Genomic DNA, 25,315 nt, shown 5'->3' with positions numbered 1-25,315 from the left:
CTAGTACAGGAAATGAAGCAACATTTGATACAGAATAAGTGGGGGGAAAAATCTCTTTGTTATTTTATCAATTTAAACACCCCCCACCCCCCCATTAATTAAAAGTATAAGTTTCCAACTACAACTTCAATACAATTGAATTTTTCTAATTGGCACACTCCTAACTGCTGGTAATATAATTAGAAAAAGATGAGATCAGAAGCCACGAGTTTAATATATAAAGCAGGTAAAAGAGAAATAATCTGTGTTGAGGTGAATAAAAGTAGAAATGTTCATTTGACAATGAATTGGAGGCTAATGCTTCTCATCATTTCTGCATAGAGCATTCTATCAGTAATAACACTTAACTGACACATTAACAAACAATGAAGTATTATAATCATAACATTTAGAAAATGTATTCTTAAATATTTCAAGCATATTCTGAAGTAATGTTTAATTTAAAACAAATACAATCCAAAACTCATGACACATTATTGAAAGAAATAAAGTAAAATTAGGCTTCTAAAATTTTAAGCTATAAAGAAGTCTTCCTAGCCGAAACCGGTTTGGCTCAGTGGAGAGAGCGTTGGCCTGCGGACTGAAAGGTCCCAGGTTCGATTCCGGTCAAGGGCATGTACCTGGGTTGCGGGTATATCTCCAGTAGGAGATGTGCAGGAGGCGGCTGATCAATGTTTCTCTCATCGATGTTTCTAACTCTCTATCTCTCTCCCTTCCTCTCTGTAAAAAATCAATAAAATATATTAAAAAAAAAAAAAAAAAAAAGAAGTCTTCCTAAATCCTAAAAACAAACAAACAAACCCACAAGAAAACCCTTACTAATGAAAAGACTAGATGACTCAATTAAAAAATGGTCACCTCACCAGCAGGATCTGCAAGCAAAAGTACATGAAACTCTTTAAAGTTCCTTAAACCTCAAATGAGTGACATTTATATCCTGAAATATTTACAGAGTATTTTCTAATACCAAATCCTAACATAAAACTGTACAAATAGCAACTAAAACATTAAAAGGCTTAAACCTTTCACTCAAACTTTATGAATTAAAAGCATATGCATTATGAAATTCAAAATTAAAACAAAAGAGAAAACCCTTAACCAATTTAATCATTTCTTTCAGAAATCACAAACTGAATTCCCATATTAATTTGTCCAATAAAAATAGGCAGTGAAGTTATTTTAAAAATTAAAACACATAGTAATCATTTAGCTAAAATTAGATATTAGCACTGGCAGTATGTTTTCAAGTAAAGAACAGTGTTTTACTTAAATAAGATAAATTTAGCTAAATATATATATATTTTAGCTAAAATTTCAAAATCCACCAAAATTTCCAGGATTGCAGAGTGCTGTGAAATCCATTACCCTTCTCTGACTTGCTGCTCTCAGCAGGAGAGTAAAGGCTATCTGTTCAAGGCAGTTAAGCATACTGAATAGACTTGAGCTTCATCAGTCCAACCTTATTCCTATGCTGAGCAAAATTTTCTTTTGAATGAGATTTTTAACTTTGTGGAGAAAATAAACAGATTTTTAAGTGAATAAAGGAAGTACAAATCAGCTGCTTAGGGTAGAGACCTTGTGTTCAGGAAATTATCTGGCAGACAGTAGGTGGACATTAACTATTTTTTTGGATGAGTGACCCAGTTTTACTAACATATATTAGGTTATAAATTCTACTCAAATGTAAACTCCTTGAGGGCAAGGACCTATTTATTCATTTCTTTATAGTACAAGATGCTTTGTCTAGCACAGTATTTTGCAGATAACTACTCAAAACATTTTGTGGAAAAGCTGAGTTATTAATTGGTCAATAGATGATCACTAAAAGTACTGCTATAATTCAGAGCATCTGAATTACATACTTGATTTATTCTTTGACCCAAATTGGTTATTTAGTTTTTTAAAAAAAATTAGTGGCGGAAGCAGTACACTCATTGCATAGTACTCTAAAAGCAAGTTAATGCTTTATAATTAAAAATATGTTTCAAATAGTTCTAAAGCTGAGTAAGAAAAATACCTCTAGGATTTTCAAAAGTTAACACTAATATTAAGACCTGCTTTTGTTATCTGTAAAAGTATATTCCCTAAGAAAGTAGAAATTAAGAGTTTACCTTGCTAAAACAATAAAAGATCAGTGAAATTCTTTAATGTTAGGGTAACAAGAGTCTGCTATACAAAATGAATCTCCCACTAAAAGCAGCAAAGTGGGTTCATCCTATTAAAACATTTAAGCGAAAGCACATGTTGAATAGTATATTATCATCACACATGAACTTTTTCCCTCCAAAGAAAATAACATACAACACATCAAACAAATTTTGAGGCATTGCCCTGAGATGCTAATTAATTAGCACACAAAAGGGGGCGGGAGGTCAAGAATTTAAGTGGTACAAAAATGAAGTGCACAACAGAGGTGCAAAAGTGCCTTTTAAAAGTGTGGTTGGTTCCCTACAACCACCATTACCCCCAGGAATGAAGAACACAGTTTGCTGTTACAATGTATATTTTCTTCCTGTATTTTAATAATGAAAAACTATACCTAATATGGCAATGCTGACTCATGTAGAAAAGATTTAGTTTTCTCAGATCACACTTCATACAGTTTTCTCTCACTTCCAAGCCTAATTTCAGTACTAATAACTTTAACAGAGGAATATTTTGATTTTTTTAATTTAAAGATCCTTAAATTTAAAAAGGCTCTACATATGCTGTTATGGTTTAAAATATAGCTTTCTATCATATGTCTTACTTGTGTTTTAAGATTTTTCATTTCAAAAACTAATTGAAGTTTCCAGAACTAAAAACTGAGTCTACTTAAAAAAATTAAGGACCTGGCTTCTTGCAATAGGAATTTAGTTTTCAGTACCAGTATGTCTGGTAATCAATCTATACTACAAGCACTGCTATTCATAAAATGCACATTTAGATGCTTGCAAAGCCATAACTTAAAACATTATCATACTTCGCACTTTACCACAGATTTTAGACATGAAGCATTTATTTGTAAGTTAAGTATGGAATTGGTTCTGTAATTCCAACTGTTATGAATTTCTAAATATAAATAGTACTTGTTTTTCTTAATTCATGCTAGATTAAAATATAAATTAAATACAGTTAAGTTACATTTAATCACCTCATGAATAAGAGGGATAATGAAAAGATTTTGTTGGTATGTAACTACTTAAATCTGAGACATTTCACATCACTTTTCCCACTATTCCCCTACCTTTAGATTAGTTTTAAGGCTATATATACAAATATGTATATTTTCAAATTATGTAAAAACAAAAGGAAACTAGTTATATTACCTTTTATACACAAAGTTTTGATCTTGTATTCAAATGTATTTTAATATTTTTCTAGTGGGGAATCTGCCTACTGAATGATTAAATTACATGGTATAAATACAATATTCAACCTAAAGAGACAAAAATACAGAAGGGCACAGAACAGTAGTCTTTTCAATGTGACAGATTTTAAAACTTACTTTTCACATGCTTAATCAGAGGAATTTAAGCCTAAATTAAATTAGTTATTTTTATATCTACAGTTCTTTAAACTTTGAGTTATTTTTAAAGGCCAACAGCTAAATAGTATCAACATGCTATATTTCAAATCACAAATACATCTTAACTACTTGGATTCTAAAGACATGGGCCAATTAAAAATCACAGGCAAACACACTCACAAACACACACACCTACCACAGAATGTTAGATTGTCAAGCTCTGACAATTATTTTAATTAAACAGTAGGCAAATTCGAGCTGATACATATCTTAATGAAAAATAAGCAGCCAGAAAGAAACCCATTTAAAAAATAGATTAAGGAACAACAGAGACTTAAATCTTTTAGTCTTGCTAATGGAAAAGAAACAGTTCCCTCTATGCCTTGAGTAACAGGATGTTCCAATTAAAAGAGACTAACATCTTTTCCCATAGAAACTTCTCATTTACAATGACATGGTGTTTTAAAAGGGCAAGGTAAAGGAGGAATTACACATACATGATTAAATTTCTTGTTCGTTAAATCAAGCTTTATTGATAAAATGGAATTCAGAATATCTTACTAGGAACAGCAGCAGGCCCAGCCAATCATGATAGCAAAATGTGGCAGTCTCTCCTACTATCTGTAGGAAGCTGCTGCTTATCAATTAATAATTAAATGTAAGGACTTGTAAAAGAGGTGCAAAGAATCAAGGCATTTTAGCCCCAAGACTGATATTCTTATGAATATACTGTATAACCTGCAATACTCATGGCAACAAGTAGAGAACAACTTAAAGACAATTAAGTGAAGGGACCAGCCTTATCAACAATGCCAATCCCACTGCCAAGAACATTAAGATAGTTTCCAATTAACTCCCTGGATGCTCGGCTTTATAAGATTTTGGAATTTTTCTCCATAATCATGTGCACAGTTGAGCGTCTAGCTGACATGGCTGCTGCTCTCTCTGTCCCAACCCCAAGTCCAAACACAACATGACTTGAAAGATCTATATATCTGTTGCGTCACACAACAAGCCAAACATTTCTTATAACTTTGATAATGATTTAAAGCAGTTCATAATTAAATATGAGCATTTTGTACAAGGACAGTTACACTTTACAAAAAACAAAATCATACAACAAAAATTGCTGGAGTCTGATTTACAACATGAATTATGGTTTAAAATCACGTTTACATAAGTCTCAAATTTACAAAAAAAAAAAATCAGTTCTGGGCTAGCTGTTGTACTGCTGAAGTTCTCTGGTGTAATCACTCTCACCCAGGTCATACGCCCTTCTTTAAAGATGAGGATGAATGTTAAAAGGTTCAATGAAGTTGAGCTGTACTCTCCTTTGGAGGTGAAGATAAACTCCATGGCTAGATGAGCAGTTTTACCACATATCATCAGTCGATGTAGAGTCCTTTATAAAAGGAAACAAAGCAAAACAAGGAACTAAATTAAAGCACAGAGGTGCCACAATACAGTACTTTCTGGACAATGAAGAAGATAGGTTTTGTAAAGTTGACTTTCAGAGTATGTTTCTTAAAGCTTATGTGTATATGTGTATATGAAATATCAATATTTAATCTTTCAAAAAATTGTTAACCCTTTGTTTTGTTTTGGAATACAATAGTACTTGAAATATGATTTTCCCATGAGTTTGACCAAAAGTATTTCTAAGCCAATAAAACCACTAAATATTTTTTCTTCAATAAAACTCAATTTTTATAACACTACTTTTATAAACTTTTTATTGCATAAGAGATTAAGACCTCAAGTAATATAAGATTCGAGGAGGCTTCACTTGCAATATATAAAATATTTCAGGACTTGCCCAAATGATTTGAAGTTACCACTCTTCTACACAAACCATACTGTAACACAACTGTAATAGGAAACTTAATTGAAGAATGGCATTCCAATGTCTATTTACATAAACAGAACTCTCTACTTTAATATTTAAATGAAGTATTAGTACTTCAGGTTCTTGGCAAAAGTATTTCCAACCATAAAAAAACTACTGAGTGAAGATGGGCATTCTGAAGTTCTGTTGTAGCTGCTTACAAACTCAGATCAAGATTCTGAGTAGATATATTATTCCCAACTTCAAAAAAATGTTTAGTGGAGGCAAACCTCTTGAAATTGACTGCTTGTAGAGGCTTAAAAAACCCACAATAATTCAAAGGGACTTTCTTCTTTTTTGAGAGAGGTGGCCACTCACCATGATTATGTCCTCAATCACTAGAACTGTGGTGCAGGCAGAGTTCAGAGCAATCAATCAGGGGTGTGTGTAAAAGAATGGGTGCAGTGAACAACTCTGCAAAAACAGGTAGGAAGGATATGCATTTAGAGTGGAGGGGAAGGGAAAGCAGAGGGAACTAAAATGCTACTTACAGTGTCATCATTTTTGTAAGGATTCAGTCTATTGTAAACGGCTTCAATTATATTCCGCCTAAATTTTAAAAAATGCAGAAAGTTAATTTTTCTTTAGAGCATAAAGTTGTTTAATAACTCACAGCCAGGTGTTGATTAAAATGTCAAAGATAATTTTATACTTGGGAATTATTTTAGTTCTATTTCTAGCTGTCAATAAGTGAGCCTCACTTTAAGATACTTGAGGCCCAAAGTTAAAGTAGAGGTAAATTTACTCTAAAATGTAATATGCCACCAACTTAATTAACAGAAGACTAAAAGTAATGAAAAAAAAATCAGCCACTATGATCCATTTCTATTGGAACTGTTTAAGTGGTTTTAAGTTGGCAATGATGAAGCAGTTCTTAAGACATACTAATATATTCTGGTTAAAAGTTGACTGTTTTGAACTAGAAGTTAACTTCAACCTCTGTGGTAGTAAAGTAATTTACATATATTTTACATTTCAGTTTATGCTTTTTGTAATGCCCCTTTAAAACAGTTTTATTAAAACTGAAGTGTACCTGGCCGGTGTGGCTCAGTGGTTGAGTATCAACCCATGAACCAGGAGGTCATGGTTTGATTCCCTATCAGGACACATGCCCGGACAGTGGGCTCAAGTCCCAGTGGGGGGACATGCATGAGGCAGCTGATTGATGATTCTCTCTAACATGGATGTTTGTTATCTCTCTCTTAAAAAAAAAAAAAATCAATAAAAACATATCTTTGGGTGAGGATTAAAAAAAACAAACTGAAATGTAAAGTATGACATTTCCCTGACAAGTCTAGGAATTCATTTTTGAATAACATTTCGTAAAAAAAAAATCTGTAGTGGTATTTTAGCTTTCCTACTTCCAAAATCAATTTGGAAATTTTATAGACATTCATTTCACAGAAGGTCATATGGGAAAAAAACGTTTCCTAAAAACAAAAGCTACAAACAGGAAGTTTTATAATGACTAAATGTGAAAGGATGATAAAAAAATATGGCTACACTTACGGAATACAGTGGAGAATCAATGAAATTAATCAATATATCCTTTTAGGTCAATTATATAGATATCTGAGGTAAAAATGTTTAAAACCTTAAATTATAAAATGCCTTAAAGTCTCCACTTTAGTTTATAAAGATGTAAGCTTAATATTTAACATAGTAAGTCCAGCTCTGTGAGATAAAGCGCAAAGAAAAAAAGGCAAGAAATGTAACCTCATACCAAAACCCAACCTACCAGCAATCAACAACTAAAAACACTGGGAAAGTCAGATGTAAAAAAATGGATCCGATGGAGGAGGAAAAGGATGCTAATCTCTGGGGTAAATTATCCAGGGCTTGACATGATCAAATATAATAATAGGAATAATGACACTTAGAATTTTGTAGTGCTATAGAATTTAATTAAAAAAATTCTTTCACTATATTATCTCAGTTATGCTATATAAGGAAATCCAAACCTCCACTAAGGACAGCTTTCAGTGTAATTAGCTAAAAACAATAACATTCTGATACCTATTCTAAACAAGCATCATATATCATTAATACGTACTGGAAAACACTGAACCACAAATAAAATGTTCTGAGGATACAGATAATTGCATCACTTTAGAAATTATGTACTAGTAAATATACATTTAATCAGCAAACACCTAACATTTTCATGTACTGAGATAAAACATAAGAGTATGCAGAATGTAACTTACTTGCTTGCCAATTCACCTCCTGGTGGGAGGCTGGGGATGTTCTCACTTGCTAATGTGCGCATCACATGGACTAAGTCAGGGACGCCTTCCCCCTGCTTCTTTATGATTTCTGGGAATCAGAAGTACTTTTTTTGTAAGTGTTATCCAAATTTAATTTAAAAAAACTGAAACAAAGATAACTTAGGTTTTTAAAGATGGCATTTACCATATCTGAGATTTTCTAAACTGGTGTAGGGGGAAAAAAATCAAGTTGACCTTTGAACATTTGTGACAAAGGGATGTACAAAATGACACAAAAGATATTTTCCATAATTAATTGCAAAGTGAAAACAAACAAGACAAAAATGTGAAAACAAAATTTCATGTTAAAATCAATGTATTATATAATCAGAAATACGTGTGTACAAATGAGTATTCTTCTTAAGATGCGAACTAGTTACTTCTGAAATCAGCTCCTCTCTTTAGACTAGAAATATATTTCCTGAACTTTGCCCTGAAAATACACAGATTTTAAAAAAACATAAACAATTTCAAGATTTGAAAAAAAATTAATGTTTAAGTACAGAAGAATTTACTGATTATATATTAATTACTTTTACATATAATTTTATATTTCAAAATGATTCCGAAATAGCATGTGCAGATTAGGTTATGTACTAACACATCATTCTATTTAATTTTTGTCTAAAGTATCTTTAAGCAATACAGAGATACATAATACCTTTTCCTTAGTTGATTATTTGAACAAAGCCTATAGAATGTAAAAGTCTAAATTTCATGACAAAATTTTTAAAAAGAAAAAAACTGATAAATCATACAACTGTACTTGAAATCAATAATTCAGTTATTAAATGAGTATAGTGATATGATCTGCAGTGTTGCCATGCAGATGCATTCATACCACAGAATACCAACAATTATGTACAAGCAACTTAAAGAACTCTCAAAGTAATCACTTTAAGTACAAGTCTTTACTTGAAGTTTTAGTGTATTTAATTCTAAATGCAAGATCATGCCAAAGGTATTTGTGTAAGTTATATGTTCAAGTTTGTTTAATTTTTTGCTTTAGTAATGTTTATTATACAAAGATATTTTCTTTGTCACCATTGGGGCAAGAAAATTATCATTCTAGTTCTCAATTTGTAAATACCTTTAAAATAACAATGCATATAAAGATCTTTCATTCTTTGATCGAATCTCAAAATATTAATTCATCCTTAAAGCCACCTATTAAAAGACAGACAATACTACCCATGTTTCTTTAAATGGCTCAAACTATCCTTTTGGAATTAAGGCCAAATTTTACCATCTATTATATTTTGTCTTTAAAAAAGAACAGTCTTAAATCTGAACAAAAAGCAAGGATCTCAGATTTGGTTTGCCAAGTTCCTTTATTGTGTAATCTTTAACATCTAGTATATTTATTCTACATGGTTCTAATGCTGGAAATCTGCTGTACAAAAATAAAGGGATTTGATGTTTACCTAAACTGCACAATTTCACAATCTAAAGCTGTAATTACACTTAACATACAGTCTCTGCTAAGCCAATACAATTACTGGGTAGATTACTAGACATAATAGAAATGAACACTGATGATAAATTCAATCAATGATGGTTTCAGGTCTAAAAAAATCATTACCTTGAGTCGTCTATACTTGATGTTATTTTACATCTCCTTTGTTAAAATATAAATTAGGATATTTTAATTGTGAAGAAAATTACAGGAAGACAAATTCTTAAAAAAATAATGTAAGATTTTAAAAACTGTTAATATCTCCTATTCCACAGGGGATAATACATGTAAATTATCTGACCATTAATACTACACTAGCCTTGTTTCTTTCTGCTTTAAAAAAAAATGAAAAGAAAGAACTTTAATAAATATTCCTTAATTGTTCTTGGACTATACATTTTAATTAGAATTGTAAAAAGACTAAATGCCTTTTATTGAACAACACTTATGTATAGAAGATAGATGTTTCACATACTCATATATAAACACATTCTGCTCTTCCATCCACTAAGTCTGAGAGATTCTAGCAGTTATCTCCAAATTAGCAACTTTAAAGCTTGGGCACTCAGTAGCAAAGATTTAAAAAATATGTACATACAAGTATAATCTTAAATTTACTTAGCAGGACCACAATCTTACGTGATATGGTGTAAATTATGAGCTCAATCTTTTCACAACCCAAGAAAGTCAAGTTTTAGATGGGCACAGATAATAGCAGGAGAGCTAAAAAGTCTCTGTGCTTTTGTGTAATGTGGACAGAGAAGCCAAAAGTATTCAAAACAAATAAAATGAGGTTTAGTAAGTCACAGCAATTTACTGAAGGCATGTATTTAAAGAAATTTTTAAAAAAAGGTATTCGATGTCTATTTTAGAAGCTAAGTGCAGTACTTTTCACTTTTTAAGATATAATTTTTATAATGCAAATAGTTATATCCTTTCTATTTTTTAAATATAGTAGTTTTAATTAATGTAATATTTATTCTCTAGTTGTAGTCTCATCAAATCTCAGTAAAGAATGTCATATTCTTTAATCTCCAACTTAATGGTATAAGTATAATAAAACTACAACATATCAAAAACATTGAGAATTAATGTTCAGGTGGCAATTCTTGTTCAATAATAAGCAATGTAAAACTCAATAGTGTACCACAAAATTATATATCTACAGCAATTATTTAGAATTGCATCAAAATTAAGAGTGCACACTGAAAAGTAGCAATTTATTTCTAAAATTTGATCCCATTTCATAGTAAATGAAACTACTTATTGTTTCTTTAAATCGATAAGAAAACATATGTGCCCAAGTTACTTTAAAGTGCCAATAAATTAAATATCAACTTATCCCAATACATATTTTTCTTATGGCTTCATATTTTTTCACTAGCCAGCAGTTTAAACCAATGTGATATGACTTGGTATCACTAAATATTTTATTTTACTGTATTATATATAAATAACTTACATTTAAATTATTCATTTAAAATATAAAAATTCTACGACCCTTCGTGAGGAAACAAACTCATTGAATAGTATGTCCAATGAATGAAATATTAAACAGTAACATACACACAGTACTAAATATATCACTATCAAGTGAAAAACTATAAAAACAGCAGCTATAGATAGTACTGCAAATCAAAACCAATCATGATTTTAATATCAGACTGATTATAACTGATATCAAACAGTAAAAAGGGAGAAAACAAAATTAAAGTGCAGATTGATTTTATTAATGCAGGCACAGCAGGATATAATAGTGTGTAGGTCAATGCTTACATGCTATTAGAGGTCTTTAACGTGCAAATTAATGACATTAGGAGCCCAAAATGCATTTTAATGCTATTATAGGCATGCCAAGTTTTTCTGCTTAAAGAAACTGCATAATTTACATGCTTATGGCATATATGCAGTAAACTGGAATTCTCTGAGATTTAATATTTATATCAAATAGTAATTGCATTAAAGATCATTTAATTTTTTTCAAGGATTTAAAGGCATTACATTCGAGAGTTACAAACATCTTTCTAATCATCTAATCAAAATAATTTGCAGAATTCTGACAAATATACTCCTAGAATTCCAAACTTATTTCTTGATTTAATTCAGCATTTATATTTCTGCTAGGTAGAAACCTAGTATGTCTTCTATTCAGGTCTATGTTGTCCAGGTGTGGCAGTTTATGACTTTGGCAAGAAAGTCTTAAAAGAGTTTAAAATAAAAATTTTAAAGTGGTGGCACATGGAAGTTGTTAACAACCATGCTGTGATCTTCAAGTTATTAAAAAACAAAAATAAAAAAACAAAACTCCTAAAGATCTCAAATTCATATACATGGCTTTACAAAGATGGTAATCAAATTATCACCATCGTAAATAATGTGTTTATAAATAAATAAACCACAAATTACTTTCCTGGCATAAAATCACTCATACCAGTGAATTCATCAAGAATTTTAAAGCATACAAACACTTGAGCCTTTTAAAACAAAAGTATCCTTAAGAGAATGTACAGGACCACACCAGTTGCTTTCTACTGCTAACTGTGATAAAAACAATCACAAACATCTAAACAGCTACTACAGAAATGCTCCTTCCCTCTTTTGTACACTAAACACTAGATGTCAAAGGCATGTAAAGATATAAAAGCTAAAATGTTAAAGTTTGATTGTGTTGAGATTTTCTTTAATAAAGAAACTTATTTTTTGTTAAATGATCCACCTTCTACTCTGCTTTCCAGGTACTTGTCCAACTCTGCCTCCTTCTTCACTGCTTCTGGCAATACTTTGGGTGCATTTGGGAAACAGATCAATATCACACTCATGTTGTCTCGACTTCCCTGGGAAGAAAAAAATTTGAGAAAATATTTTGGTTTTCTTTTTGCTCTTGGAAGCCTTGAGAACCTTTACAGCCATGCCAATTATAAATATAATTGTTTTAGTGAAAATAGATAGTTATTAAGGAGGAAAGAAATTTATGAATATGTGGAAGGTACACCCCTCCTAACACATATTGTACATATAGTACACAGTATAACCAACACTATAAAAAAAAAAGGACTGAAACACTACAAGTTAAATTCTACTGCAACAATTTTTTAAAATTCTATAAAACAAATATATTTCTGAACATTTGTTGGTGGCCCACTTAACCTAAAGTGATATGATACCTAAAGACAAGTACACATATACACAGACATTCATTTAATTCAAGAAAATAGAAAATTTGCCGGGAGCCGGTCCATGCTTGCTGTTTCAAGGGACCTGGCATATATGGAATACTGTTCTTAATATGTTTGCTCACCTTCTTGGCACTATGTGTTTTAACCAAGGTCTCCTCTCTGAGAAAGGTTGTTTCCCCAGGTAGGGATTTTCCCCTGAAGTTAGGGAGGGAATAAAACCTCTTAACTAAGTGCCAGGTGGGTAATTAATCACTTTAACTACGAACAATCGTGCTTAAGCTACATAATCTTTACTCCCTGGAATGAAGATAAGAAACGCCCTAACCTTTGTAATAGAGATTGATAGGATTGAATCAACTGGTATAAATACAGATGCAACAAGACAGCAAGAGACAGAACTTAGAACACAGAACTTAGAACACAGAACTTAGAACACAGAACTTCAAATACAGAACTTAGAATACGGAACCAAGAGAGACGGAACCTAGGCACAGAACCTACACAGAACGTTCTCTAGAGACAGAAGAACTTCGCTGGAGAGAACATGGCAAAAGTTCCTGGACAGAAACTGGCCTCAGAACCTAGAGACAGAACCTAGCGAGAGAACATGGTGTAAGATCCTGGACTGAACCTGACTACAGAAATTGGCAAGAGAACCTGACTAGAACCTGGTGACAGAACCTGGCTACAGAACCTGGCTAGGTTGCTGATCAACTGAACGCTGTCTCCATGTCATCTCTTCTTCGCCGACTCCGTCCACACCTTTGGGGACCCCTGAACCTGCTGGGGTTGGACCCCGGCAGTGTTTTTTTTAACTATATGACCTGTAGTTACATGTATACTTGACAAACTTACATTTAGAATAAATTATAATGAATTGTGGGGCTAATTTACTTTAGATATATCATTGGAATTAGAAGCAAAATTACATATATTAAGTTTATAAACCAGCTTTTAACTTTCAAACTTCAAAAAAATTGACTTTTTGAAAGCACATTCATTTTTAAAAACACCTAGGTATTCAAAATACCATAATTAAAATACTTGAATCAATGTGGAGTGCCCATACTTCCCCTTCCTATTAGTAATTGGAATTAACTTTTTACATTTTAAATATTTAATCTCACTATATGGGAAAACTGACCTTATATCATTAGTTTAAGCAAACAATACAAAGATTTAATAATAAAAGATCTTGGGGAATTTAAGTGTGGCAAATGATAAGGTATTGAATAATCCTATATAATTAAAGGCTAATATGTAAACTGTCCCCTCGACCAGGAGTTCAACCACGAGTTCGACCAGGGAGTGGGGTTAGCCGGCCAACTGCCCTGCAACCTCTCCTCCAGGCTGGCCTAGCCTGATGGACCCTGATCAGGGCAGGCCAGGCGGACCCACCTGTGCAAGAATTGGTGCATTGGGCCTCTAGTTTTTTATAATAGCTTATTTTTAAAGAGAGAGGAAGGGAGAAGAGAGAAACATCAACATGAGAGCACAACATCAATCAGCTGCCTCCTGTATGCCCCCTACTGAGGATTGATCCCACAACCTGAGTGTGTGCCCTGACCAGGAATCAAACCAGCAACCCTTGGTGCATGAGATGATGTCCAAGCAACTAAGCTACAATGGCCAGGGCTGAATAATTTTTAAAATAGTGTAGAATGCAGAAGAGAAAAAGTGGAATCTGAACCATATTTACTAATATCTGAATCTGACAATTCTCTTAAGAAAACAGCTTTTAATTTAGCAAAAAAGCATTTAATTCTCAAGTGCTACAGAATAAACCCAACAAATAGATACTATTTTTATGCATACTAAAAGGGACAAAGAACATATGCATCATTGTTTGATTCGCCTCAAATTAAAAAATTAACAGTGTACACTATTAAGTTGTGGCTCTATTGAATTTTTAACTTAAGTGCTGAATGTTACATAAACTTGACTCATGTTGGATGATACAAAAAAACTGATCTCTAAGTACAATCAGATTTTAATTAAGTTTAAGTAGAGCTGGCAGTGTGCATATAAAACTAGAGTATTGCCCTGGCACACGTGTTCCATGGTTAGAATGGTGGCTTGCACACCAAAGGGTCATGAGTTTGATTTCCAGTCAAGAGCACGTACCTCAGCTTTGGATTCAGTCCCCGTCCCTGCCCAGAGTGCGTGCGGGAGGCAACCAGTCAACGTGCCTCTCTCACATCCTCTCTCACATCAATGTTTCTCTGTCTCTCCACCCGCTACTTTCTTTGAAAAGCAATGGAAAAAATATCCTCAGGTGACAATAAACAAAAAATTAAAATTAAAAAATTTAAAACTATAAAGAGTATTATGTTGACTTTCTATTTCTGTATGTTAAAAGAAAATCAAATACATATAGCCTCAGAAGAGTTGTACATAATCAATATTTGCTTAAAACAATCAAAGAATTAGTCAAGGAGCATTACTGACAAGAGAGAACAGTGTGGTAGAAAGAACACTAAACCTAAGTCAAGTCTTAGATTCTAGCCTTAGTGCTACCATAGAAGTAAATTGTATAACCCTCTAGAAGTCATTTTTAACTTCTCTAGGATAGGGAACAGCATGTACTCAGTACACACTATTTGGTAAACTCAGCACTTCATATGTATACATTAGTTCATTAATTTAGTTACTTAATAATCCCAAGTTAGATATTATTATTTTCATTCAAAAGCTGAGAGGTTGATAATTTGTTCAATACCCTAGAGTACAAAAGTAACAGAAGCAAGCCTTGATTTTAGGTGTGTATGCCTAAGTCACAGAGCCTTCTCTAGCTTCAGCTTCCTCTGTAAAATAAAGGTGTTGAGCTGGCTCATCTACACACATGAACCCATTTGATCATGTCAACAACCCCATGAGACAGTGTATTAATATTCCTTACTTTTTTTTTCAATTAAAGAAACTGATTTTCTAGCTAAACAGCTTACCCAAAGTCATACACAGTCTCATACCAATTTCTTCTGACTCTATGTCCAAGACTATTTCTATTACATCACACCAACTAATCGCTCAGTTCTCTTTGTTGATGCTACAGATTCATTAGACTATAGTCTCAAAGCAATAAATATACTGAGGCCCTGACAGGTTTGGTTCAGCGGATAGAGCATCGGCCTGCGGAGTGAACGGTCCCAGGTCCGATTCCGGTCAAGGGCATGTACCTGGGTTGCGGGCACATCCCCAGTAGGGGGCGTGCAGGAGGCAGCCGATCGGTGTTTCTCTCTCATCGATGTTTCTAACTCTGTATCCCTCTCCCTCTCCCTTCCTCTCTGTAAAAAAAATCAATAAAAAATATATAAAAAAAAATATACTGAGATATCACAAGGTAAAAATAAAACATTAAAATTCTAAAATACTTTTCATTTACAGATACTGAGGCCTAACCTTTTGCTATCCTCCTTTTTAAAACATGCGTTTTTATACAATCGTTTTACCTTTGACAATGTTATACAATATTAAAAAGCTCAAGTAGTCATGGTTACTAAAAGACTAGCATTCAGATTATAATTTGTATATTCGGTAACAGGGTTGTTTATTTATAAAAAGTGTTCCTATAGTTTCATAGTGAAGAGTATCCTGTAATTATGGCAAAATCTTATTTCTGAGAACTATCAGGTTCTAAGATTATTAAATACTAGAGTAATTAAGATGGCATAAAATCATTTTATCTTAAAAAAAAAAAAGTCTAGCTACCTTATACAAACACGTGTCGACTACTTCATTGCAAACTTTCTCAAGGTCATCAGTGACTTCAAGTCTGGATCTTACAAAATCACAGAGCTCTTCATTTCCCATAACATCCCAAATACCATCACATGCAAGGATAATGAACTGATCATCTTCTTCAGATCTTTCAATATCATGGACTTCAGGCTCTGGTGAGACAAGCTGCTCTGTAGGACCTTTTCCATGGACACATTTGTAATCAAAGTCCCCAAGTGCTCTCGACACAGCCAGAGAGCCATTCACACGCTGAATCATTACAGAGCCACCTGCATTCTGAATCCGTTCTTTTTCCAGCGGATTATTTGGTTTGTGATCTTGTGTGAAGAAATAAACTTTTCTGTTCCTACAAAGTAAACCTCTCGAGTCTCCACAGTTAATGAAGTAAGTATGGTGAGGAGAAATTAAGACACCCACAGCTGTTGACCCACTTCTATCTGCACCATGTTTCTTCTCTGACATAACTCTCATGTGTTCATCAATCTCCAGAAAACCTGTTCTGATTCCATTCTTTACATTTTCAACAGAAGGTGCTCCTGCAGACCCTTTAAAATCCTGGTTATTGGTGATGTGATCTAACAAATGCTCACAGCAGTATTTGGCAACCTGAGAACCAGCATGCCCATCATACACAGCAAAGAATGACCATGTTTCAAGTCCGCTTGGCAAACCAATTACAGCTGTATGTGCATCCTCCATTTCAACTCGCCAGCCTTGCATGCTGCTTAGCCCATATCGCAACCCATTACCCTGCCCCTGGGCATTATGTTTTTCCATCTTTGGCTTGTCTAAAAATGCTCCCATTATGTCTTGATCCTTTAGGTCTGCAAAGGAAGAGAAACAAGAAAATTAATAACTATTTTGTAAACAAAAACACATATCCAACAACCTTTTAAAAGTGAAGGAGATACAAAAAAAAACTTTCAATAAGAATTTACAACTCTTGTGATTAGCAGACACTCATTGCATTGCTTACTTGGAACCTGGATATTAAGAAGGAAGAATTGGAGGAAAGACTGATCAGGAACAGCTAAGAATGGACAACAGGCAGAAAGAACTAAAGCATCAGGATAAAAATGGAGGATCAAACACTCTTTTCAAGGCATAACCACTTAAGGAAGAAAGACTTGGCAGAAGCCATTAACTTATATAAAGTAGGCTTCACGTTTGGGGTTGCATTAAACATGTGAATCTTTCAGGGAATCTCGGAACTAAGTTGTAAGTGTATATATTAAGAAAAGCCAAGTTAATTCACAGGACATACGAAAGGCTTACTAAATAAAAAATCTTAATGAAACATTAAAGCTTTTCAAAGTTTGATTCCAAATCACCTAGTTTTATTCCTACTCCATCAAACCTATGAAAAAGTAAAAAGTGATCTACTCACAAAGGTCCAAATCTGCACCCTTTCCTTTAAGCCTCTGCTCATGTCAGTCCCTTGCCTTTCCTTCCTACTTATAAAAAAAGCATTCCCCGCCTTTAAAGTTTACTTAAATTCTACCTTTTCTATAGGGTTTTCAGTCTTTGATACAGTCAGTAAGTTATTAAATTACCGTTAAGGGGTCCAGCTTCAAATTTCAAGTTGCAAAATAATTATACATACATATAACAAAGCTTACATATTAACAAATCTACTGTAATGTATTCTATTAATCTAGTGTTAATAACAAGTATCACTATTATTATACTCTACTAAAGGCCTGGTGCATGGATCTGTGCACCAGTGGGGTCCCTTAGCCTGGCCTGCACCCTCTCACAATCCGGGACCCCTGGGGGATGTTGGATAGCCGGTTTCGGCCCGATCCCTGCAGGCCCAATCCAGACAGGAGGGAGCCTGATCCCCGAAGGCCCGATCCAGACAGGAGGGAGCCCGATCCCCACAGGCCCGATCCAGACAGGAGGGAGCCCAATCCCTGCAGGCCCGATCCAGAAAGGAGGGAGCCCGATCCTGTGCATTAAGTGTCTGTCCCCTGGTCATCAGTGTGCGTCACAGTGACTGGTCGACTGGTCATTCGGTCGCTTAGGCTTTTATATATATAGACTAGAGGCCCGGTGCACAAATTTTTGTGCACCGGGGGGAAGAGGGGGTTCCTCAGCCCGGCCTGTGCCCTCTTGCAGTCTGGGACCCCTCGGGAGATAACGACTTGCTGGCTTAGGCCTGCTCCCGGGTGGCAGAGGGCAGGCCCAATCCCTAGGTGCAGCCCCTGGTCGGGCTCAGAGCAGGGCCGATTGGGGAGTTGGGGCGCCGCCCCCTGTCATGCACAGAGCAGGGTGGATCGGGAGGTTGCGATGCCACCCTCAATCACGCTCAGGGTAGGGCTGATTGGGGGGTTGGGGCACCGCCCCCTGTCACACTCAAGGCAGGGTCAATGGGGAGGTTGCGGCGCCACCCCCTGTCACGCACAGAGCAGGGCCAATCAGGGGGTTGGGGCGCTGCCCCCTGTCACTCAAAGGGCAGGGCCCATCAGGGGGTTTGGAGCTCCGTACCCTGTCACACACAGAGCAGGGCCCGTGGGGGGGGAGGGGGTTGGGGCGCCGCGCCCTGTCACACACAGAGCAGGGCCAATCAGGGGGTTGGGGAGCTCCCCCCATCAGGCACAGAGCAGGGCTGATCAGGGGGTTGGGGCGCCTTCCCCTGTCATGAACAGAGCAGGGCTGAAAGGGAGGTTGTGGCCCCACCCCCTGTCACACACAGAGCCGCAGGGCGATCAGGGGGTTTGGGCGCTGCCCCCTGTCACGGTGATCCCGGTGCTGGGAGGCCTCGTGGCTCCGCTGATCCCGGTGCTGGGAGGCATATTACCCTTTTACTATATAGGATAGAGGCCTGGTGCACGGTTGGGTGCCGGCTGGTTTGCCCTGAAGGGTGTCCTGGATCAGGGTGGGGGTCCCCACTGGGGTGCCTGGCCAGTCTGGGTGAGGGGCTGAGCGCTGTTTTCAGGCTGGCGGGTGACGGAAGCTCCCAACCGCTCCTTTTTTTCTTTTTTTTTTTTATTCTGGGCCAGCTTTAGCTCTGAGGCTCCAGCTCTTAGGCCTCTGCTGCTGAAAGTGGGTATCTGGTTTGTTTCGGTTCTATAATCGAAACAATGTATAACTCCAGCTCTGAGATCCTGGCTCCCTGAAAGCAGGTTTCTGGGGTTTTGTTTAGCTTCTATATTTGTTACAATGTTTCTTAAACTGCAGGCTCAGAGGCTGGCAGCAGCAGGCGGGGAACGTTGGAGTCCTCTGTCACTGAAGCAAGCAAGCCTCATGTTAGTTTCAAGCTGCCTGGCTGCCGGCCGCCATCTTGGCTGGCAGTTAATTTGCATATCGCCCTGATTAGCCAATGGGAAGGGTAGCGGTCGTACGCTAATTACCATGTTTCTCTTTTATTAGATAGGATGGTCACTAGGTATAAATTGTAAAGGAGATGAAAGGGACTACGGACAGCACTGTGGACAAACCTGAAAGTTTACCTAATCTAATGCTTAGCAATAATAAAAAACTAAAACTCCTGGTGTGAAAGGAGCCCACACAAGGCAGGGAGACAGTTGGTCAGGATTTAGATTGGCTTTTACTTGAGTAATAGTCTAGGAATGTAGAGACTTGGGGTCCAAGTCATCAAATGAGTCACAACTGAACACAAAGCAATCTGAAAAAAAGATAGAATGAGATTTGATGGAAGTGAAGGGGAGAAGGGTAGTAGGGAGTAGGAATGGGAAAAATTACCTAGGTAAATCAGGATACAGTTATGAGACTAGGGGATTGATGAAGTTGGTGATGCTAAGCTAAGCTCTGAGAAGAAGGTAGGAGAGAAAGGGAAAGAAGAAAAACGAATGAAACAGTTTACCAGCAACCTCTCCCTATTTCTTTTCCTACTAGGGTCAAACAAATATACTGGTAGAGAAGTCTGGTTGACTGGTACTATAAAATAATCTCCTGCCTACTCCTCTGCCCCTGTTGTAATTCCACTAGTGGAAGGTAAATAATGAAAACTAATCACCATTCATTTCTTACATTGGTATTCATCAGAGTACTGTTCTGACACAAAGTTGATACACATCACTTTGATAAATGTAGGGTGAGTGTTTTGACTGAACAAAAATTTAACATGATGACACCTTAATGGCATTGCTTAAGAATTCTAAAACTTCTCAGTGTTTTATAAGCATTATCTCATTCATTTTCCTCAAAAACCCTATAAAGTATCCTTTATAATAAAGAGGTAATATGCAAATTGACCATCACACCCTCACAACATGGCTGCCTACGACCAGGCCGTCAGGGAGGTTAGTGAGGGATGACCAAATGACTGAACAGCAGGCTGCGTGGGGTGACCAGGCTGGCGGGGGGCAGTTGGGGGCGATTAGGCTGGCAGGGGGGGTAGTGAGGGGAGATTAGGCTGGCGGGGGTGGGGGTGCAGTTGGGGACGACCTGGCTGGCACAGAGGGCAGTTAGGGGTGATCAGGCCAGCACACAGAGGCAATGAGGGGCAATCAGGCCAGCAGGGAGGGGCAGTTAAGGGTGACCAGGCAGGCAAACAGGTGAGCAATTAGGAGCCAGCGGTCCAGGATTGTGAGAGGGATGTCTGACTGCCAGTTTAGGCCCAATCCCCGAAGGGTCCCCAATTGGAGAGGGTGCAGGCTGGGCTGAGGGGACCCATTTCCGTGCATGAATTTCGTGTACCGGGCCTCTAGTGTAATAATAATATCTCCAACTTACAGGTGAAGAATCTTTGTTAGACTAATGAACTTGGCCAAAGTCATTCAATTGATCAATTTAGAGGAATCAGGACTCTAATTCAAAACTGCCTGACTCTAAAGCACCACTTACTATTAAGGCAATGATTCACACAAATATTATCTGTGGACCTTCTGAAAACTTAAGATTAATAAATCAGAATTTCCAGGGTAGGGCTGGAACCTAGGCATCTGTGGAAAAGATTAGATATAAAGCCTAGACAGGTAGAGAAGTCTGGTAGGTAGATGATTGAGCCAGGTGAAGGTAAGACATCTGCTGAAGGTAAAGGGAGTTGCCTTATCTCTTGATACCTTTAGCTAGGCTAAAGAGAAAGAAGAAGGTATTATATTAAAGAGGCTTGATGACCACTAATCTAGCATTCCTTATCTGTGCAATGGGCATAATAATACCTCTGAATATTGCTGCAAGACTTAAATGAGGTTATGAGTGCAAAGTAGCCATATAGAATCTGACAAAAATGATGCACTCAGCAAATGGAAACTAATTATTATTACACTAGAGGCCGAGTGCACGGATTTGTGTACCAGTGGGTTCCCTCAGTGTGGCCTGCAGGGATCGGGCTGAAACTGCCACTTGGTAGGCTTGCTGCCACTCTGCTGCGATCTCCAGGCTGCGGCGGCCAGTCATGAGCCCTGCGTCTGGCGCCTGTCGGTCAGCTGAGCGGCACTCCTACTGTGGGAGCACACTGACCACCAGTAGGCAGCTCCTATGTTGAGCATCTGCCCCCTGGTGGTCAGTGCACGTCACAGTGACCAGTCGACCAGTCATTTGGTTGCTTAGGCTTTTATATATATAGAAGATAGATTCCTACATACATAGCCACATCTAGATTCTAATTATCACCTAACAGGATCCTGACTGTCTCTTTTATAGAAAAGTCCAGAAATTATTTTCCAGATAAAGAAATGAAACTACCAAATAAACAATTCTTTTAAGATAAATAGGGTATACTTCCTAAAACCAAAACCCAAATTTTTGAAATACAAATATTAGAAATGTAAAATTTTAGGTTCAGCTCAATAGCAAATGTATAATATAGTCATGGCAAATTAGTTTTGTGGTTGAACGTTAATATACTGAAAATAGGCAATTCATAAATCTTACCTCCTGGGGTTCTGAGTAATTTATAGAATCCTGGTGAAGGAGCCAACTATAGCTACATACATATAGCAGATGGTTATGTAAATATAATTCTTTTTTTTTTAAATTTATTTATTTATTTATTTTTTTAATTGCTTAAAGTATTACAAAGGGTATTACATATGTGTCTTTTTTTTTTTTCCCCGCCCTTGACTATCCCCTGGCCTCCCCCACCCCCCAGCCAAAAGTTATTTATTTACAAATACTATGTTTACATAATCATCTTCCATAAGTGAACTACTAAAGAATATTTTATTTAGTCAAATTATTAAATTGGCATATATTTACAAGTAATGGACCCCAAGGGGGATTCAATTTACCCATGAAAGTTTAAATAAGTTTCTGAGAGAAATTTTAGTTCTCATCAAGTCTTAAATCTACTCTGAGCACATGCTGGGTCTCATTACAACACTACCATTCTCAGTTGATCTGGACGTTTCAAAAACAAACTACTATAACAAGCAAAAGACTGAATTCATCAACGATATAACCAGAAAATTTAATGAATATTTTGGTCTTTTAAAACCAACTAATTCCCAAATTGAAAAATTGTAAGGCTGGGCCAGAAAATCACTCATTGCCCTGGCCTGCGTGGCTCGGTAGGAGTGTCGTCCCTTGCACCCAAAGGTCACAGGTTTGATTCCCAGTCAGGACACATACTAGGCTGCAGGGCATATACAGGAGGCAAAGGATCACTGTTTCTCTCTCACATCTATGTTTCTCTCTCTTTCACTCTCCCTTCCTCTCTCTCTAAAAAATCAATAAACATCCCCGGGCGAGGATAAAAAAATAAAGTGAAAATCGGTAAATTAAATATCCAACTCAAGAAGTGAAGAGTACAATCAATCACATACACACAAAACTTAAGGAAAGCTGAAGGAGTGTATTATGAAAAATTAAGGTAAATATGATAAGTTATATGAGAGACAAATGAGTAAAAGAGATAAATCACTAGTTAGCCTTATTGAGAAAATTATTAAAATCTGAAACTAAACAGGCTATACTTACCTCACAGAGAGAAAGGTGTTTTATTTCTTGCTTTACATTTTATAAAACACACTGTACAATTCTTTGCTAATAAATTTGAAAACATAAAGGACACTGACAATGTTCTTGGAAAAATAATTACCAAACTTTTTCAAGAACTGACAGCAAACTTTTTCAAGACCTGTAACTCTCAAATGAAATTAGAAAGTTATCAAAGAACTATCCCTAAAAAAAGTTCCAGAACAAAAAGACTGAGAATGGTTATTCCAGGTTAAAGAAAACCAAAAGATATTACATCAAAGTGTAATGTGTGATTGTGCACTGGCTTATATATATTTGTGTGTGTGTGTGTGTGTGTGTGTGTGAAGAGAATTTGCATGTGCATACACAGAGAGGAGAAAAATTTATAAAACAAATGCGGCTAATGCTAACAGTGGTTGGTCATTTACATATATCTGGAAGTTCATTGTACTCTTTTAAAATTTTCTGTAAGTTTACAAAGAAGAAAACTTCCTATTTTTCACAAACCTACCATAATACTGATATAAAAACTGACAAAGATAGCACTAAAAAAAACCCCTATAATCTAAATACACTCATTAATTCAGGTGCAAATAACCCTAAGTAAAACATAAGCATTTTTTACAAATCACCAAGTATGATACATTTCAGGACTTTAACCCCGAGCCAACCTATTAATGTCATTTTTTTAAAAGTTCAAAGTAGAAAAAAATCACACCATCTCTTTGTATGCTAAAAGGGATCTGATAAAATTCATTCCATAATATGATAACACATATTTCAAGCCAAACAGGGAGCACAGTGATTAGAACAATTTCCAGAAAACAAGGATACATGCTCTTATCCCTATTATTTAACAATGTCTAGAAATAGTGATCAAAGTATTATTTACAGATAATGACTATATGATGGCAAACTCAAAATCTAAAACATTATTAGGAATAAAGAAAGTTCAATAAGATTAGAAATAATAATTGCTTAGAAAAAACAAATATATCTAAATTAAAAATTAACAGGAAATGATTCAAAATCTTTAGGAGAGCTTCAGGATAAAGACACTACTTTTTCTTCGATAGTAAAAGTCAATATTGTAAAGATGTTTATTTTCTCCTTATTAACCAGAAATTCAATATAATCACAACTGGGCCTTTACAATTTTTCTTTTAAAAATGTATTCTTATTGATTTCAGAGAGGAAGGGAGAGGGAGAGAATGAAACATCAATGATGAGAGAGAATCATTAATGGGCTGCCTCCTGCATGTCCCCTTATTAGGGATCGGGCCCGCAACCTGGGCATGTGCCCTTGACCGGAATTGAACCCAGGACCCTTCAGGCCGCAGGCTGACGCTCTATCCAGAGCCAAACCAGCTATGGCACAACTGGGTCTTTTTGTTCCCAGACCTTGATTGCAAAATTCATATGAAAGAATAAATGTTTGAGAATAGCCAAAAGAGTCTTAAAAACATGAGAATTTACCATATCTAATATTAAAACAAATAAAGAGGGAATTGATCAGTGGAATAGAATTTATAGTCCAGAAAGAGAGCTATGAAAACAAAAATTCAATAAATAGTATTAGAACAGCTGTCTTATCCTCTTGCCCTCCTGTGGAGAGAGCTGAATTCCTATCACACATCTTAAAATAAATACCAGATAATTAAAGATTTAAGTTTGAAACACTAATAATAAAACGATGCAACTACATGTAGGAAATGTTTCTATAATCTTATGATAGAAAAGGAATTTAAATATAAGTATGACATCAATAGCAAAAAGGGAAAGACTGACTGCAAAGGAATAAAATGTGACTCCAGAGAATAAAATCTCTACACTATAAAGCTCAGAAACTTGAACGGCAAATATTTTTAAATAAGTATTTGCAGTGTATGCAATCAAATTAATATTCCTAATAGACAAAAGGCTCCTATAAGACAACAAAATGAACAATTTAAAGGAAAAGAAATGGACAAAGAACATGAACAAACAATTCAATTGGCCAATAAATATACGGACCACCAATCTCATTAGCCATTAAACACAAATTTGTTTTTACATATTACTTTATCAAAGAGTAAAAATTTACAATGCCTACTATTGGCAAAGAAGTAAATATATATCCTTTTCATACGTAGGAGAGCAATCTGGTACTTTTCTGAAGGATATGTATGATATACATTAATTTTAAATGTTGACTTTCACATAAATATTATGTATTTACATTTTGAAGTGCTTCTCTGTTTCAAATGTATTTTTTTTAATATATTTTATTGATTTTTTACAGAGAGGAAGGGAGAGAGATAGAGAGTTAGAAACATCGATGAGAGAGAATCATCGATCAGCTGCCTCCTGCACATCTCCCACTGGGGATATGCCCGCAACCCAGGTACATGCCCTTGACCG

At 35.7% G+C, this 25,315-nt stretch overlaps 1 protein-coding gene across 3 annotated transcripts in view; it reads right to left on the bottom strand.

The window, feature by feature from the left end:
* Nucleotides 1-2,500: 2,500 nt before the first annotated feature.
* PPM1A (protein phosphatase, Mg2+/Mn2+ dependent 1A) overlaps nt 2,501-25,315 on the bottom strand; it is a 48,700-nt gene continuing 25,885 nt past the window's right edge. The window contains exons 2-7 of one of the 3 annotated variants that reach the window (XR_004967538.1): nt 16,001-16,854; nt 11,833-11,950; nt 7,601-7,709; nt 5,885-5,942; nt 5,712-5,807; nt 2,501-4,910 (exon numbers count right to left, since the gene is read on the bottom strand). Coding sequence is in view for 2 of the 3 variants with exons in the window: in XM_036309077.1 (XP_036164970.1) it covers nt 4,881-4,910; nt 5,885-5,942; nt 7,601-7,709; nt 11,833-11,950; nt 16,001-16,834 (1,149 nt within the window). In the remaining variant the exon portion in view is untranslated. Of the gene's footprint in view, nt 4,911-5,711; nt 5,808-5,884; nt 5,943-7,600; nt 7,710-7,958; nt 8,094-11,832; nt 11,951-16,000; nt 16,855-25,315 lie in introns of those variants that run through there. The other 2 variants (XM_036309077.1, XM_036309085.1) reach the window with 2 other exon arrangements.

Source organism: Myotis myotis, unplaced genomic scaffold (genome assembly GCF_014108235.1).
Source record: "Myotis myotis isolate mMyoMyo1 unplaced genomic scaffold, mMyoMyo1.p scaffold_m19_p_1, whole genome shotgun sequence".
Taxonomy (NCBI): domain Eukaryota; kingdom Metazoa; phylum Chordata; class Mammalia; order Chiroptera; family Vespertilionidae; genus Myotis; species Myotis myotis.
Note: the sequence above shows the minus strand (reverse complement) of the source record. Positions and strands in the feature narration are given on the sequence as shown.